We start from the raw sequence: 17,840 nt of genomic DNA on the forward strand, positions 1-17,840 counted from the left end.
GCATAACCAGCCAACTCAAAAGTACCTTGGATTGTAGGGTGACATTCTGTGCTTGAGGAGACTTATTGAGTCAAGTACATCAAAACCAAAATCAAATGGAAATTGTAGTTGTGATACCTGTGCCAGTGGCACATAATAAGCACCATCTGAACATGGCTGATGCCAGTGCTGCCTTGACTGGCTTCCATGCTGGTGGCACATAAAAAGCACCCACTACACTCTTGGAGTGGTTGGCATTAGGAAGGGCATCCAGCTGTAGAAACAATGCCATATCAGACTGAAGCTTGGTGCAGCCTCTTGGCTTCCCAGACTCCAGTCGAACCACCCAACCCATGCCACAATGGAAAATGAGTGTTAAACGATGATGATGATGATGATGATATATATATATATATTGTGAAGTATATTTGCCACCTAGATGTGGCTAACCCTTAAGGGTTGATGCTGCTGTACCTTGTAGCCCCAGGAAGACATCTCCTCCAGCTGGCTATTGACACATTATCTGTGCCCTATCAGTATTTGAAAAAGGAAGTCATCTTTCCCATCTCCAGCCTGACGTTTCTGGGTATTGACCCATCTTAAGCTTCTGACAACCACCAAATGGTGTTGGGAAGTGGTTCTCAATGCAAATATATATGGTTTTTCCAGTGACGAAAAGTCACTGATCTCGAAAAAGTGAAAACAAGCAATAATAAATCTCTATCATCATTTTACATCCGTTATGCACGTTGGCATGAGTTAAATGGTTTGACTGAGCTCGCACACTGGAAAGCTGCACCAGACTACAGTCTGATTTGGCATTGTTTCCTACAGTTGGATGCCCTTCCTAATGCCAACCTGTCTGAGAGTGTAATGAGTGCTTTTATGTGCCACTGGCATGAGTGCCATTTGCATGACACTGGGGTGCGTTTACATGCTACCAGTATGGGTGCCAATTTATGTGACACTGGTATCTGCCATGACTGCGAATTTGCTCGACTTGATGGGTCTTCTTCCCAAACACGACATAATGCCAAAGGTCTTGGTCATTGCCTCCGTGAGGCCCAACACTTGAAAGGAACTCAGCCACCTTGCTTCTGTGAGGTCTAACACTCAAAAGGAACTCAGTCACTTTGCCCCTGTGTGTGAGAAAAATGTTGTTGAAATGTCAGAGGTAATTTGCAATTCAGGTTCGAATCTACTCCATGCCCAAATGAAGTCACTACATATATATATCACGCCGTTTGCTTCACTATTGTTGATTGACAATTGCGATACACAGCTAAGCTAAGAATTTCTCTCATTTTTAATCACTTCATTCATTCAGTCATTCATCTAACCCGTATTACTAACATACATTTATAACCTGTAGTTATTTAAGTTAATTCTTCAAGTGACTTTCAAATTGTAATTCCCTAAAACCGTAGTTTTCTCTCCCCGTTTCATAATGTTTTCATCGCTGTTCCCTAAAAATTCATAAGCAGTCTTGTTTTACTTATGTCTCTCCCATTCGTAGGCACTTGTTTTAAACTGACCATTGCTTGTCTGCGATGCTTCCACCTATCCCCACACCTATACCGGAAATCTATTCTCAATACTGGAAACCCCTAGAGGGCTCTGCCTCACTTCTCTCCCAGAAGACTTGTATACCTCCATCCCCCTCCCTCTTCCCACCATCAACAATCGCTCTATGATATGTTACTTAGTAAATTATTAACAATTTAACAAACCACCTACCTCTTTATATATATGATAGATTAACCAATAGTAGATCATTTATATAATTAATTTATACATTGACCTATTTATATTTGCAGCAGTAACACTTATATTTACAACACTACTCACCAATAATAGGGACAACAATTTTAACATGTTTGAATGATGGTGGATTAAAGCGAGACCAACTGATGTGACATGTCTGTTACCAAACGATCACTGAACCCTTCTTTTCAGGTGCCCAATACCATCCCTCCTGCTCATGTTCCATCCCATGCTCCTTTCCCAATCCTCAGGGTTGGCACTGTCAATGTAGTCACATTGAAAGGTAGGTCTAGTGAGATTGTTGAGATGCTTGAACAGAGGCATTTGATGTATGTTGTATCCAAGAGGTAAGGTGGAGAGGAACTTCAGCTAGGTTCCTCACAGGCAAGACATGTATGTATAAAATCTTCTGGGAAGGTAACAGTGACAGGGTAGGTGGTGTGGGCGTACGTCTTGCAGAGAAATGGGTGGATAAGGTCATAGAGGTAGTCAGAGTGAGCAAGAGAGTGTCTAAGCTCAGGCTAGTCTTGCATAATAGCATAGCATCGATTATCTCTGCCTATGCCCCACAGGTGGGCCTACCAAATGAACAGAAGGGCCATTTTTATGGTATTCTTCTGTAGGCTACTTCTAAGGCTGGAGATTTCAATGGGCATGTTGGACAGCAGCCCGGTATTTTCCATGGTGTACATGGGGGCCATTGAATTGGTTCCCAAAACAAAGAGGGAACAAGGCTACAGGAGTTCTGTGATGCTAATAACCTATTGATTTGCAACACCAACTTCAGGAAGCCAACCAGTCACCTGATAACCTACCAATCAGCTGGGTATGCTAGCCAGATCAATTACATTGCACCAAGCAATAGTATGCATGGCTGCTCTTAAATACAAAGACCCTCCCTGTTGAATGTATCCCCCAGCATAGACTAGTCATCAGTGACTCCAGGTCAGAAGGATGCCAAGAAAAAGACCAGTCTGGAAAAGAAGGATTTGGAAGCTTAAAGACCCTTCATATGGTCAGAGATTTAGGGACACCCTAATTGAGAAATTTGGTGAGAGGGAGGAAGAGTTACAGACTTGTGACATAGAGGGCAACTGGGAATTCCTGCGAGATAGCTTGCTGAGTGCCATAGACCAAATCTGTGGGTGGTGCAAAGTCCCAAACAGACCTAGGGTAACGTGGTGGTGAAACGTTGCTGTAGACAAGGCCATAAGAGTAAAGAAACAGGCCTGGGAGACATGGAAGAGTGGTGATAGCAGGGAGTTGTATCAGATAGTCAGAAAGGAAGCTAGAAGACAGGCATATCTAACCAAGGGAGAAGCAGAAAAAAGGAAGTTTGCCTATGTTCAGCGATGTGAGGACCAAAGAATTGAAGTTTTCCAGATTGCAAGACAGTGAGTGAGACAAAATTGTAATGTCAAAGGAAGGGAAATGTGTCTGCATGGATTAAGGTGTCCTTGCATTTAGTGATTCTACAAAAAAAGAGGCTTGGAAATGTCATTATGAAAGACTCTGAATGTAAAGAACGAATGGGATGAGGAGAGTCTGCCAAAGGTTGACCCAATTGAGGGATCAGCTACCCGAATTGACAGTACTTTGATAGATAAAGCAATTAAGGATATGTAAACAAAGAAAGCCTCTGGCCCTTCAGGAATCACCGCTGAGATATTTAAAATATTTGGTGGTGTAGGCTATGGTCTGGTCACTCATATTGTAAATCAGGAGATTCATGAAGGAGTCATACCTAATGACTGGTATAGCAGCATCATAGTCACCTGCTACAAAAGTAAAGGTGTTGCCTTAGATAGAAATAATTACAGAGGTATCAAATAGCTGGATCAGATGATGACAGTTACAGAGAGAGTCATAGCTCAACTAATTAGGGAGAGAATTAGTCTAGATGAGATGCAGTTTGGTTTTGTGCTAGGGAGAAGCACCACTTATACTATATTTCTGGTAAGGAAGCTGTAGGAGAAATACATAGCCAAAGATAAACCCCTATACTTAGCTTGTGTTGACTTGGAGAAAGCTTTTGACAAGGTCCTCTGCTTCCTTATTTGGTGGTCAATGTGGAAACTAGAAATATACAAGTGGCTGGTGAGAGTTGTACAAGCCATGTACAGAGATGCCACCAGTAAGGTGAGGATTAGCAACGAGTACAGTGAAGAATTCAGAGTACAAGTAGGGAGTTCACCAAGGATCGATCTTAAGCCCCTCTTATTCATCATAGTCCTCCAGGCAATAACAGAAGAATTTAAGACAGGCTGCCTCTGGAAACTCTTCAATGCTGATGACCTTGTTCTTATAGCTGAATTACTACCAGAACTAGAAAAGACGTATGGAAGCAAGGTCTAGAATCGAAATGTCTCAGAGTTAACCTAGCAAAAACCAAAGTAAGTAAGAAAGCAGACAAATCACAAGTCCCTTCCAGTTGATGGCCCTTCTCAATCTTTAGAAAAAGTATAGGTAGTAACTCTGTAAGATGCATCCAGTGTAAGCTTTGGACATATAAAGGTACAGCAATATCAGAACAAGGTTAACAGAGAAAATAGCTTTTGTGTGCACAGGTACAATAAACACCGAAAATGTACAGAAGATAGACTCCATCAACTGCCAAGGGGGTAAGCTAGAGGTTGTTGATGGCTTCCGTTACTAGTAGCAGAGGTGGTTGCTCTGAGAGCATAGCTGTCGGGATAAGATTAAGCTGGGCAAAGTTCAGAAGGCTCCTACCCCTGTTGGCAACAAAGTGCTTCTTGCTCAAAGTGAAAAGCAGATTGTATGATGCTTGTGTGTGAACAGCTATGCTACATGGCAGTGAAACAGGCTGTAACAGCCGAGGACATGCACAGGCTTCAAAATAATGAAGCCAGTGTGCTTTGCTGGATGTGCAATGTCAATATGCATGTTCAACAGAGTGTAAGCATCTTGAGAGAAAATCTAGGCATAAGAGGCATCAGATGTGCTGTGCAAGAGAGATGAACGCACTGGTATGGGTATATGATGCGTATGGACAAGGACATCTGTGTAAAGAAGTTCTGATCTCTAAGTGTGGAGGGAAGCTGTGGTTGAGGTAGACCCAGGAAGACATGGGATGAGGTGGTGAAGCATGATCTCCAAACTTTGGGCCTCGCAGAGGCAATGACTAGTGACCGAGACTTTTGGCAATATGCTGTGCTTGAGAAGATCCGTCAAGCCAAGTGAAATCACAGTCATGGCTGATGCTGGTGTCACATAACCTGCACCCGTACAGTATCACATAACCTGCATCCTTGCAGGTGGCACATAAAAAGCACCTTTCGATCGTTGACCCAAAATCTTTACCAAGGACTAAGTCCACAGAAAAAAAAAAGTGGCTATAAGAGGAATCCAAGTGAGATGACACAGAGATAATGCAAATATGCAAATAAACATCAAGCATCTCTGGATCTTCTTTCTGTCTTTCTCTCTCTCTCTCTCTATATATATATATATATATATATTAATGTATGCGTTTCACTCCACATGTATTACATGTACATATATATATATATATATATATGTATGTATGTATGTATGTATGTATGTATGATGTATATATTATGTATACACATGGGCATATGTGCACACACGCATACATATATGTAGGTATGTATATACGTATTTATACGTATATGAATACCTGTGATTATGCAAGTCAAAAGCGTGCATATAATTATGAAATTAACATGCATGATTAACTGAAAAGTGATAGTTTACCTCTACATTTAAATTGATTAATTATTAATGTTAATTACATAATTATATAAATGATAATGCTTTTATTCCATTGAAACCTGTCAAAAATAATAACACTATGAACCATAGAATTTATTCTTTTTACTCTTTTATCTCTTCTTTTTCTCTTTTATTTGTTTCAGTCATTAGACTGTGACCATGCTGGGGCACCGCCTTGAATTATTTTTTTAGTTGACTGAAATAGCCACAATAATAATCTTTATTTTTTAAGCCTGATACTCATTCTATCGATCTCTTTTGCTAAACCACTAAGTTACAGGGTTGTAAGCACACCAACACCGGTTGTCAAGCAGTGGTGGGGTACAAACACAGACACACATATATGACAGGCTTCTTTCAGTCTCTAGTTACTAAATCCAATCACAAGGCTTTGGTTGGTCTGAGGCTATAGTAGAAAACACTTGCCCAAGGTGCCATGCAGTGGGACTGAACCTGGAATCATATGGTTGGAAGGCAAACTTCTTACAACACAGCCACTTTTTAGCTGATTCTGTATATATATGCAAGTTATTTCATCAATATTTCATTATAAAGCAGCAAGCTAGCAGAATCATTAGCACACCAGGTGAAATGCACAGTGGTATTTCATCTGTCGTTATGTTCTGAGTTCAAATTCCACCAAGGTTGACTTTGCCTTTCATCCTTTTGGGGTTGATTAAATAAGTACCAGTTACGCACTGGGGTCGATGTAATCGAATTAATCCCTTCGTCTGTCCTTGTTTGAATACTCTATGTTTAGCCCCCTGTGGACAATAAAAAAATAAATATTTATTTCATTATAATTATGTATAGGAGTTTAGCAATGTGTTAAGCATTGAGTTCTCAAATGCTGTACATAAATTTTTTGTGATGTTTATGCATCAACTCATTATAGATTAGGGTGTCAAGAAAGTTCTTGTGGAATTTTCAATTTTGGTTTTAAATGATGTATTTTCAAATTAATTTTCATTAAATTACTTTGATTTATATATCATTTTAAAGCCCGTTTTTCACTATATATAATTGTGTTACTCTTTTTCTTTTTGAATAATTACACCATTTTTTCCGGAACATTCAATACAACATGGACAAAAGGCAAATTCGCACAATTTTCTTATTCCAGTTCAAGCTAGGCCGAAAAGCTGCTGAAACAGCTCACGATATCAATGATGCATTAGGCCCAGGAACTACTAATGAATGTACAGCACAATGGTGGTTCAAGAAATTTCGTAGTGGTGATGAGAGTCTTGAAGATGATAAGCGTAGTGGTCAGCCATTGGATGTTGACAATGATCAACTAAGAGCCTTAGTGGAAGCCAATCCATGCACAACTGTTCGAGAGCTTGCGTCTGAATTAGACATAACATATATGACAATTTCCAAACACTTGAAAGTGATTGGGAAAACAAAAATACTTGAGAAATGGATGCTGCATGAATTGAACGAAAACCAAAAAAAACACCATTTTGAAGTGTCGTCTTCCCTTCTTGAACACAACAAGAATGACCAGTTTCTCAACTGGATTGTGACTTGCAATGAAAAGTGGATTCTTTACAACAACCGGCGACACTCAGCTCAGTGGTTGGATGTCGATGAAGCTCCACAGCACTTCCTGAAGCCAAAGTTGCACCAAAAGAAGGTCACGGGGACTGTTTGGTGATCTGTGGCCGGTCTCACCCATCACAGCTTTTTGGATCCAGGCGAAACCATTATTGCAGAGAAGTACTGTCAGCAAATAGATAAAATACTGAAGAAACTCTGACAACAACAGCCAGCATTGGTCAATAGAAAAAGTCCAATTCTTCTCTATGACAATGCTCGGCTGTACGTTGCACAACTGACCCCGCAGAAGTTGAACGAATTGGGCTACGAAACTCTGCCTCATCCACCATACTCACCAGACCTCTTTCCTATCGACTACCACTTTTTCAAGTATCTCAACAACTTCCTGTGTGAGAAATGCTTCAAAAACCAAGACGATGCCAAACACACCTTCAACGACTTCATCGCCACCAAAAGGCAGGATTTTTATGCTACTGGCATAAATATTCTTGTTTCACGTTGGCAAAAGTGTGTTGATTTTGATGGTGTTTATTTCGATTAATAAAGTTTAGTTTGAGCCGAGATATGTGCAACTGAATTTAAAGGTTAAAAACCACAAGAACTTTCTAGACAACCTAATATATGAAACTCTTCAGCCTCTGGAATCCAACTGAGAGCAAACACAGTATCCTTCCAGATAATATATACATCTGAACTCACTTCTACGTATATCGGTGTGTGTGTGTGTGTGTGTGAATCATATATAGACACATGCATATATGACCATATACATAAATATACATACATACACACGCACACACACACATACATATATGGATGGATAGATATATACACACATGCATGCATGGACAGACAGATGGATGGATGGATAGGTATTATGGTGATTTCACTATCTTTACAGATGATTGCTGTCTCCTTGTGAATCATCATTGTCAATGAAATTTCTGACCTTCCATTCATGACTTTTCATATGAATTAATCAGTCTTGTTGCAAATCTGCATAGTTTGAAGCATAGATGACAGATAAAAGTTGTAGTGTATTGTGCACTTGCAATTGGCTTGGTTGGCACACATTGTTGCTCCTCTATCATCATAGGATTCTCTGTAGATTGGATGACAAATGAGGTCATCTGTATGTCATTGGATAAAGTGATAAATACTTCACATGATGAGTACCACTCCCTGCATCCCCGTGATTAGTACCTGGTGACAGGTTGAAGTGAGATGACTAATAATCATGTGAAACCACAGGTTTTACACCAGAATATCCCTTTCCTAAAAGGATGCTGTGACAACAGCTAGAGGTCCTTCACTCCTGGTAGTTATAGAAGTAAGATCACATTCATACAGATGTTAAATTTATTTCAACCATTTGAAGTATTTCAAATTTTCATTAGATGCTTTACAAATTTTCTACCCTTACGTGGCTTTACATACTGATGACAAACATTGCATTCCATTTTCCTAGCAATTGATAATAAAGAAGTTTCAAGCATTTAAAGTTCTGCAATTTTAGCTAATCGAAAACTGCCATTACTGACATATCAAAAATCACAGCTGTCGTCATGGCAACACATTTTTTCTGTAATAAAAGAAAATGCCGAGAATCTGTATCCATGAGAAAAGGCACAAAGTTAGAAGGGGGTACCCTTCCTCTTAGGAGTTCAATTTTGCTTTTAAGTTGCTAGGTACAACAATTAATTCTATTGGGAATAAAATTTTACAGTAATCTGTGTGGAGCATATTCACACAGTCAAGAGATACCAAGCTGCCACTTTCAGCATTGAACAGTGAACCACACACAACATTGAGTTTGTCAGCCTTCAAGACAGGACCCACACTCAAGAAGTAGAAAGTACTTGAGCCTATCTTAAGTGTGGAAACAAACAGCATTGTGGCACTCCTCCTCCTACAGTAGACTCATATTTCCATGAATTCATGTAGCAAAGTGTGACCTATTCGGAAAACTATTTGAATGTATTTTAAATACATAGCAAAAATTCGAGAATAAAAATTCTGTTTCCAGTAAATACTTTTGAAAAAGAATTCAATGTTCAGCATGCAAAACCACATACATCAGTGTAGGAAATATGAAAAAAAGCTGGCAAAATTTGAAATACCTCAAGTGGTTGGAAGAAATTTAACAAGTTCCCTGAACTTTGTTAAGAACACACCCATATGCAGAAAAAAAAAACATAATATACATAATCACAGTTATTTTGTGCAAATGCATGTGCTCAGTTTGTCTATTTTCTTTACAGACAATTAACAAGATACATAACTCTGTCTTAATTTTTTTCTCTCAATGTACAGCATATGCACAGACCAAACTAGTTTTGTCTCCATGTTCATCAGCCAATTAAGCCACTCACTACAATTTACACATACTGCCATTAACATCATATGTCAAGTGGAAACAGAATATATGAAATCTCACTGTGGTTGTTCGACATTTAAAAGACACATTCCATACTTCGTAAACTTCAGTAGGATATATATATATATAGCAAGAGAGAGAGAATAGACACACACATACACTCATACATGAATACATATAGTTGATGTATGTGTGTCTATGTGTAAGTATGTGCTTGTCTATTTACATAGTCCTAAATAAACCTGTGTATTTCAACTTCTATCATTTTAGGTTTTACATTTATTATTTTCTGAAAAATTATACAATTTCTCTTTGAATTACATCCTCCTGTCTAATATATGTTTATATGTATCAATGAGCAAGAATAAAAACACCAGCTAGAAATAACTGGCACATGTTTCTCAAATCACATACTGCTGTCTTGTGTATGTGTATCTCAACAGCAATAACAATATTTACAAATAGAAACAACAGGTATATTTTCCTAAAATCACGCACTACTGTCTTATGTGTGTGTTTATCAATAATAATAATAGTATTTACAAATATATATATATCAAAGTAATTTATTTTACTAAGCCCTTTTATATAATATATATATATATATATATATTCTCTTTACTCTTTCACATGTTTCAGTCATTTGATTGTGGTCATGCTGGAGCACAACCTTTAGTTGAGCAAATCAACCCCAGGACTTATTCTTCATAAGCCTAGCACTTATTCTATCGGTCACTTTTGCCAAACCGCTAAGTTACGGGGGTGTAAACACACCAGCATCGGTTGTCAAGCGATGTTGGGGGTACAAACACAGACACAAAAACCTATACACACATACATATATATATATACATATAAATATATACGATGAGCTTCTTTTCAGTTTCCGTCTACCAAATCCACTTACAAGGCTTTGGTCAGCCTGAGGCTATAGTAGAAGACACTTGCCTAAGGTGCCACGCAGTGGGACTGAACCCAGAACCATGTGGTTGGTAAGCAAGCTACTTACCACACACCCACTCCTGCACCTATATATATATATATCATCATCATCGTTTAACATCTGCTTTCCATGCTGCCATGGGTTGGACAGTTTAACTGAAGACTGGCAAGCCAGATGGCTGCACCAGGCTCCAATCTGATCTGGCAGAGTTTCTACAGCTGGATGCCCTTCCTAATGCCAACCACTCTGAGAGTGTAGCGGGTGCTTTTACATGCCACTGGCACAAGTGCCAATAATGTGACACTGGTAATATATATATATATATATATATATATATAATACTGAGGAAGGACCTGGTCTCTAACAAAGATACAAAACTCCATCATCAGAATGTAGATAAAGAAATTGTCACATTTTAAACCTGAGAAAAGTGTTGCATGTTTTTATTGTTTCACATGCAGATTGCATTTGTAATGTGCAAATCAGTTGGTTGATTTCCTTTTCTGAAATCCAAACTTATTTAGACCGTTTTGCCAAGCTTTTGCTAACAAAACAAGTTCACCAATTGGTGTAAATGTTAATTTATAATCTGGATATAGAAGCTGGAGGTTTTTGGAACTGCTTTTCATAATCATCTTCTTTCTCATTGATTTTCAAAGAGATATTCACATCAGCAGGACAGCTGACCTCTGTGATGCTACACACTTTTTGTCTGTTTCAAGCAACAACATCCTGACTGTTATGTTTACACTTGACAAATGTTTTGATGGGAATGTTCCACCAATACTTCTTGTGTTGATGTTTTTGTGTGTAGTCAATAACAGGGAGATTCTCTTCATTTATTCCAAGACAGTCTTTTTTATGAATGGCATTGTATATTGCTTTTTGCAACAATTCTATGTTGCATAGGGAGGTAATACTTTGATGCCATTTTTGGGCAGCTGCTAATCATGTGTGATGTTTTCCACAGAAATATGACAATCTACATTTATGATTGCACCTTGAATTTCAAGGGCTTCATTGTCTCTCTTGTTTATGAGGTATTTAGTAGCATGCATCCATGTACATATGTATGTGTTGTGTGTGTGTGTGTGTGTGTGTGTGCGCGCGCATGTGTGTGAATGTATGTATGGGCGCTACTGGTAACATGCAACACAGTACAACCTGTTGCATGGTCAGATCACCAGTGACTAAACTGGCAACCCCATCAAGCTTGTTAGGTGAGGTGGGTGATTGTTGGACACCCTGCAGGATGAAAAATAGACCCGTCAAAGGGTGGAAGAGCTCATGAGCTGTCAACAGCCATATCCAACAATGTGTATATATACATATATTTATATGAGAGTATTGTAGTTCGCTGGGAGTGGGAGACCCCTCTGTTGTTGTCACATCTATCTAGGAGAGGGAGACTCTGAGAGAAAACCTGTAACACTGACAATATTCAATGATGTAGACAAGTTTTTTTTGAGTTTATGTTGTCCATGTTTAGAGAGTGGGATTGGATTTGTGCAAATCCTTTCCCTATTATAAAAAAATCATCATGCCCAGGCATGCTTGAAAAAAAGTAAAACCTATCACAAAAATGGCTGGTCATAGTCTTTGATTAGGTGGTGATGCTACTCGAACATGAGTTTGCAGCCAGCCATAATGTACATAAGTATGTATGTGGGCTGATCAATAAGTATCCGGACTGTTGCCATATTAATGGAGCTAAAGCATGAAGAGTAAAGCCACTTGGCACAGATATCAACCAGCAACTGCTGTGCTTATGCACTAAGTTTTAACATTTTAGCTTACTTGCACTGTTTACAACAGTGCCTAGAAGGAACATGTGTAGCGTGTCATTGTTGCATCGACCATGACAGAGAATCTGCATCAAATCTTGACAAAAACTAGGTGATTCCTGCTCAAAAGCCTATGCAAAGTTTTCAAAAAGCTTTTATCATTCTCAACACAGTCAAAAAGATCTTGTGCAACTGTAACTCGAGTGTCCTTTTGGTCTGCTGAAAGCAGTTTTGGCACAAACTTGGCAGATATGTGTATCATACCCAAATCTTCATTGATAATGTACTGAACTGAACCGTAACTAATCTGCACATACTCTGATAACTCACAGATGGTGATTCAACAATTTCCCCTCACAGCTGCAATGTTTTTCTCAGTTCTGCTGGTTGCAGGTCTCCCAGAATGTTTGACAATATTGACATTTTTCAGCCATCCTGGATAACGAGTACTTTTCAAAGTTTCTGCATCTCCCAATTATTATTTTTTTAGATAAGAATCTTGTTCATCAAAGCTTTTGAAGATTCTTCTCTTCTCTGCAGTGCACAGACTACATTTTACTTTCAGTTTAGTAGGGATAAGAGCTTTCTAAGATGTCTCATTTACTACTCCAGATGAAACTTTTTAACTTCCAAATGTAGTTGGCCACTTCCGTGGTGTTCTTTTTACCTTTGTGCTTACAGAAGGATGTATGATTATATAATTTGTTTAAATTATTTGATTATTCAACCTGTGTAATGTATGTGTTTCTACTAAGTTCAATTGTCTTTTGCTCCTATATTGCAGGATTTATCTTGTGTCAGTTTTGATACTAGATATGTGCAATGTTTTCCATGTTTGATGTGCAACTATAGCTAATTTTAAGATTGTATCTGTTAAAGATTTCTAGACAATCAGGAGGAAAATGCTTGTCAGTTAAAGTCTGTAGCTGTTTAGCTATTATGATGAGTAAAAAGTGAAACATTAACCTTTTTTCATTTGTAGGAAGCAAGGTGTGAGTTGTGTAGATACTTTTCTCTTTGAATCTACAAGTTAGTAAGGTTTTATAGTATTAGGAGGCTACCTCAAATATTACCTTACTCAAGCAAAGATTGAACACCTTCTGCTAATATTGTAGATGAGATTCTTATACACTAATATGGTTTGCATGATCCTACATTAATAGAGGAATTTTTCATTTGGCTTCCATGTGTAACATTGAGGAAATCTTAAGTCAACTTTGCCTTTCATCTTTTCAGGGCTGCTGAAATTTACCCACCAGTTGAGCATTTACCCACTCACCTGAAATTGCTGGTCTTGTGCCAAAATTTTAAATCATTATTAATATTCTACTGATTGATGCAAGCTTTTGGCATTCCTAATACAATTGTTAACACTATTTAGAACTATGCTAGCTGGTCCAACCTCACATTCAGCAGGACTGATTAACCAACATTTACAGTTAAACATAAAATTTTTGGTCCCTAATAGTTATAAATATTTGGCAGCTAAAAATCTTACCGAATATTTATAGTTTAAAATTATTTGCTGTTTCAAATCATTATTTGTGTTGGTGCATATTTCTCAGTAGTTTTGTTGAGAAGCTTTTTGTGGTGTCTTATCTAGATTTCTATATTTATGCATGCAAAATATAAATCTAGACTAGTGTAATACAAACACAATTTTCTAACTGTTCTTTGTTGTCAGTTTGCAATACTTGTGTGGAAAGCTGTTGGTTTTATAATGTCAAGAAGTGGTGAAAGCAGAAACACTGGCATTTTTTAAAATTTCAATATTTTCTGTGTGCATTGCTATTTTATTGCCTTTCATATTGTCAAACTAAACTATGAGTGAATATTGTATTACTAGTACATGCTCAACATGTCATCTCTGTAACTGGTTCGGCTCTCTATGCTACTGCTGTTAGTTTTAATCAACTGATTCTGCTGATACCTTGTACTCCAATTAAACTGTCCTAGGGAAAGGCAGCAAGCTGGCAGAATCATTAGCATGCTGGGTGAAACGCTTAGCAGTATTTCATCTGCCGTTACATTCTGAGTTCAAATTCCACCGAGGTCAACTTTGCCTTTCATCCTTTCGGGGTCGATAAATAAAGTATTAGTTACATACAGGGGTCCATATAATCAACTTAATCCTTTTGTCTGTCCCCTCTGTGTTTAGCCCCTTGTGGGCAATAAAGAAATAAGAAACTGTCCAAGGGGTTTTTAAATTATGTAATAATTATATGTGATATATATAGCTGTACAGGCACAGACATAACTGTGTTTTGTCCCACTACATGGCATCTTGGGCAAGTGTTTTCTACTTTATCCCCAGTCAACCAAATCTTTATGAGTGGATTTCATAGATGGAAACTGAAAGAAGCTTGTCATAAATATATATACTTGTGTACCCTTGTCTTGACATTATTGGATAGATGTAAACAAACATCATTGTCCTTCAAGAAATGTTGTTCATTTCCACTCTAGAGTACTGGGGTCAATTCATTCAACTAAAAAATTTTAGGTGGTACCCCAGCATGGCCACAGTCTAATAACTGAAACAAGTTCTAGAGGCACTGTGTGTTCCACCCACACAAACTTTTCACACCCTTACCCCAACAAACCAAACTACATCTCTTCCTCATATTTCTTTTCATGCACTATGCTTATCTCTCACTCCCCAGTCCTGTCCTCACTGTATTATTGCTATCCCATAGTCTCTCACCCCCTTTATATACCTAGGTTTTCACCAGTCACTGCATTCCCCACCCCAACACTGTGCATCCATATGAAGTTTCTACTTCCTAGTCAATCATCTTTGGCAATACCCTGTTACTTATATGACCTCCATACCTTGAGGGTATGCCCTGGCACTTCACCACCATCTCTCCTGCTCTTCCCTCTGGCTGGGTAGTTACATACTCTCTCTTGCTGGCCAGGTAACCATGTACCTCCTCTACAGCAAGACAACTGTTTCTGTCACACTCTAACCTTTAATCATCGAGCAATAAGATCACCTCCTCCAATTCCCCCTCCTCTCAAAAGTTCTTTGTCTTACAAGTTACTTGGTGACCCTGCCAGTGTTGGTGCCACATAAAAAGCACCCAGTCCACGGTATAAAATGATTTGCATCTGGAAGGGTATCCAGCTGTAAACACCATGCCAAAATTGACCTTGCTTGTGCTGGTGCCACATAAAAAGCATTCAGTCCACTTTGTGGGGTGGTCAGTGTTAGGAAGGGCATCCAGCTGTAGAAACCATGCCAAAACAGACACACAAGTCTAATGCAGTCTCCTGTCTGGCCAGCTCCTGTCAAACCATTCAACCTATGCCAGCATGGAAACTAGATGTTAAACAATGATGATGATATATACATACATATTTAAAAGTTTGATTCAGTTCTATGTGACTTCAAGTTTTGTGGGGACCCTTCTCTTTCGTGTTATGGTTTGAATCCAGAGCACAAGACAAGCTCCTGTTGGGAGCCAGTGAAACTTGAAGCCGCACAGAACAGAAGCAAACCGTAACTCCTACTAAATGTGTTGAATACCCTTTTCTTGTTTATCCACTCACTCCCCTCTCTCTCTTTCTATATATATAAAGCATGTCTTTTACTTTGTTTGCCAGTGTTTCTTACAACAGAAAATGTGACATCAATTATTAGGAATAATTGAATTTACTAATGTAAACCAGTTTTTATAGACACCATAGCAAGCTATATTTGTCAATATAATTATTCCACTCAAATTGGGAATCTAAACTCAACCCCACACAATTTGCATAATAAACAATTGAAATTTTTTTACTACATATACAATTCTTATAAACATACCTATCCAATCTTCCTCAATACCACCACACAACCAATACAAACTAAGTAGATTATTTGATGTGTAGAAATGGCTCCGAGATTAACAGGTAGATTTACAGAGTATTTCAGTGATGCCCGACTGAACACCTCATGACAAGTTGCCTCTCATTTGAGCTGTGGACCCTTCCTTTGCCCATGTCCAATGCAAATCATAAATAATCTCCCAGTTCAGAAACTATCAGCTAAATGAATTAAACCTGACTCGATTTTCAGTAATTATCTACATTCATAAAATACATATTCATACTTAACTAAAAACATTTCATAATTACCAACATAATTCCCTTAACATTCACTCTCCCAAAGAGAGAAACTTTCACTGCTGCCTCACTTGTAATTCTTCCTCTGAGACGACATCTTTCTCTGAACAGGACAGTTAATTTTTTTCTTCATCCAATGTGAAGCTGATGCATTATCATGTTATCTCCATTAATCTGATATATATCTTCATGTGTGTATTTATTATAGTTACAAGGGAACTTTGTACATTATGAAGGTGTGGATGCTATATTGGTTGCATTAAATTCTCCCACTTCAGCATTGAAGCTTTTGAATATTCAGGTAGGTTTGTCAAATTATGAATGGTTATTTTACTCTGTATACTGTATATTGTTAAATATAGATATGTACCAAGTATTATTCAGCGAGCTCACTTCAGGGAAAAGACCACAGGGATAATGTATTTTCTTGGGTGCTCAACTTTTGTCATTCATAACACTTAAAATATATTTAACACAGACATAGAAATATATTTGGGAGGAAGAAGCAGTGTAGACAATTTAACCAGATTCCAATATATAACCATCACTTAATTCGTTGACCCTTAAGACTGTAATGTCATAGTTGGCTTTGACATAATTTTAACTCAGAATACAGACAGTTGAAACTAAACATTGCCAAGTATTCAGTTTAATGCTTTGCTGTTTCTAGTATCTGTGCCAGGAAAATAACATTTTCCTCTTCAAAGCAAACCTTGGATGTCAGAACCAATAATCTTCTTCCAGTTTAACACTACCAACTACATGCCTGAGCACCTTTAAGGAACTCTACTTTGTCACAAGTATTCAGGCTAGGTCTCCAATCTTAGAACTTCCTTTCTTCCAACTAGTCTTGGAGGTTCTGTGAAAAAGTAATAGAAACTGTCTTTCTTACTCAAAGTCAACTAGAAAAGTACAGTATTCTTTCTCCTTGCAGAATGTGTCTTTCAATAAAGAACAAGAAGCTAAATTGAAAAAAATAAAGGAGAAGAAAGATATTGAGATTATTTTCCATCCTTGGGTTTCAGGAAAAGACTTCAAATTTGGAAAATAGCATTTATAATAAAGTCTAAATTCCACTATAATTTTGTTCCTGTCCTTGTGACACACAGTACATAAACAATATTCATTATGGTAAATGAATTCTCCACTTGTTTCAATAGCAATGATTCCCATTGATTGATTGATTAATTGAAGTGCCTGTAAGGCAGAATCAGAATGACAGTGTCTGATAAAGATAGGTCTTTGAATTACAGGTTCAGTCCATCTGATAACTTCACATTTTATGCCTTCTCAATTTTACCCATAAGGTTTAAGATGACCCATCACTATAATAAAAGCTGTCCAAGATGCTACACAGTGGGATTCAAATCTAGGATGTTCTGACTGCGAAGCAAACTTCTGAATCACTTGACCATGCCTACTACCATGATATCTATATATATAAAACTGTAGTTGTGTGAGTGTCTGTCCCCTTCGATTTAGATTCCTAACTACTCCCACATTTTGCGGTGCAGTTTAACCAAATTCGGGTATCTTATAGTCGTGATTCATATCGAGCCCATCTGAG

General features: G+C 38.0%; 1 protein-coding gene and 1 pseudogene across 1 annotated transcript in view; both read left to right on the forward strand.

Annotated features, from left to right (window-relative positions):
* Positions 1 to 17,355, forward strand: part of LOC118766909 (leucine-rich repeat-containing protein 74A-like) — a 66,193-nt gene extending 48,838 nt beyond the window's left edge. Inside the window, exons 9-10 of the mRNA XM_036510769.1 lie at positions 16,482 to 16,574; positions 17,208 to 17,355. Of these exons, the coding sequence (XP_036366662.1) occupies positions 16,482 to 16,574; positions 17,208 to 17,324 (210 nt within the window). The 3' untranslated portion in view covers positions 17,325 to 17,355. The remainder of the gene's footprint in view (positions 1 to 16,481; positions 16,575 to 17,207) is intronic.
* LOC118766908 lies at positions 6,516 to 7,600 on the forward strand (annotated as a pseudogene).
* Positions 17,356 to 17,840: the final 485 nt, after the last annotated feature.

Source organism: Octopus sinensis, linkage group LG18, assembly GCF_006345805.1.
Source record: "Octopus sinensis linkage group LG18, ASM634580v1, whole genome shotgun sequence".
NCBI lineage: Eukaryota > Metazoa > Mollusca > Cephalopoda > Octopoda > Octopodidae > Octopus > Octopus sinensis.